Below are 1,636 nucleotides of genomic sequence, written 5' to 3'. Positions count from 1 at the left end.
TCCAGCCATGGCCAGGTCAGAGGGATGTGGCTGCATCCCCTTCATTTTAAACCATGGAGGGGCCAGCCCAGACCCTGGGGTTCGATGTCCTCAAGCCCAGTGTGCCACCTGCTCCCATTTCCCCCGTTTTTTCCCCCAGAATCATGGCCCTCGCCGCCGCCCTCCGCCTGTCGCTCGCCTGCCTCCTGCTCTGCAGCGCGGCCCCAAAACCCACGTGTGACCCCAGCGCCTGCTCCCCGTGCCCCGAGGAGGAGCCGGAGGGCACRGCCACCCCCAGCGCCGGTGGCTGCTGTCCCCCGTGTCCCCCGCCCTGCTCCTGCCCGCCCTACCTGCAGAGCGACTGCGACATGCAGGGCTTCTCCAGCGGCCGCGTCCCCGCCGGCCGCTCCTTCTACATCGACTTCGCCCGCAAGCTGTGCACCTGCCAGCCGGGAGGGGACATCACCTGCGCCCCGCTGTGTCCCCGCCTGGCCCCCGCCTGCCGCGCCGTGGGCAGCCCGGTGGCCGATGGCTGTCCCCGCTGCGTCTGCTACGACGAGGAGGAGATGGCGGTGCCCGCGGGCACTGTCACCACCCGGGGCTCCCAAATCTGTACCTGCCCTGCCCACGGGGGACAGCTGCAGTGCAGAGCCGGCCAGGGCCACGAGTGAAGCTCTCCTTTTGCCCTGGGGCATCCTCGCTGAGACACCTGAGAGTGTCCTGGAGGACTTGGGGACTGTCACCGAGCGCTGGGGCGGTGCCATGTCCTCTGTCATTTGTAGAGTGTCTGCTTGCTTGGTTGTGAGGTTTGTGCCACAGGGCTTGGGCTGGTGCTGCTAGCATGTAACTGGAGAGAACACAGCTATTTATTTATTTGGAAGATGATTCTGCTTTCGTGTGTGTTTGTGTTTATATGGGCTGTTTACATTAAACTTGCTGGATAAAGCTTCCTCCCAGGAGCCAGGCTTTTGCTTCCTGTAATCCCATAGGGTTCCAAGTGGTGGGACCAGGATCAGGAGGTTGGCTGACACCCTCTCTCCCATCTTTTTCTGAGGTGGGAGAAGTTGGGCTGGCACAGGGCTGTGTTTTTAGGGGCAAACCCCTCTGATGTCTCCATGCTCCGGAGCAAAGCCTTGACCACTCACGTGAGGATGTTGGCAGTCAAGGCTCAGCCCTTCACAGCCACTGATGACCCCAAGGCTGACCCCACTGTCARTCCCAGCTGTGCCCCAGCTCAGCAGGAATGCCCCAAAATGTGTCAGTGGCTGTGTCCCCTGGAGACAGACATGGGACACAGGATCTTCTGACAGCTTTGACATATTTAAATACACACATACACACATATATAAATGTATCTATGTATAAAAACCACAGCTTCATCAGGCTGAGCTATTAACCCATGTTAATTGTTAAACGATTGAATAAAATCAGTGTTACCAATAAACTTSTGAAGATTTTACTGATAAGGACACAGATACTTTCCTGCTGTGTTAGCTGCTGGTACCTGGGCCACAYAAGGCTATCTCCAACCACCTTGGTTCCAGGTGTACCTTGACATTTTAAATGTGTCCCCTGGATTGTTTTATTTTTCTTCTCTCCTGCTCTGTCTGATGCTGTTTGACTACAAAAACAAAAATAAAAACCAAACAGTGAGCAG

The 1,636-nt window shown here is 56.7% G+C and overlaps 1 protein-coding gene across 1 annotated transcript in view; it reads left to right on the top strand.

Annotated features, from left to right (window-relative positions):
• LOC130583382 (fibulin-2-like) overlaps positions 1-1,410 on the top strand; it is a 3,832-nt gene extending 2,422 nt beyond the window's left edge. Inside the window, exon 2 of the mRNA XM_057382689.1 lies at positions 140-1,410. Coding sequence (XP_057238672.1) covers positions 144-650 — 507 coding nt within the window. The 5' untranslated portion in view covers positions 140-143 and the 3' untranslated portion in view covers positions 651-1,410. The remainder of the gene's footprint in view (positions 1-139) is intronic.
• The last annotated feature ends 226 nt before the right edge of the window (positions 1,411-1,636 follow it).

This window comes from Malurus melanocephalus, unplaced genomic scaffold (genome assembly GCF_030028575.1).
Source record: "Malurus melanocephalus ecotype Western Australia unplaced genomic scaffold, MMel_1.1 scaffold_579, whole genome shotgun sequence".
Classification (NCBI taxonomy): Eukaryota; Metazoa; Chordata; class Aves; order Passeriformes; family Maluridae; genus Malurus; species Malurus melanocephalus.
This window is presented reverse-complemented; position numbering and strand designations above follow the sequence as displayed.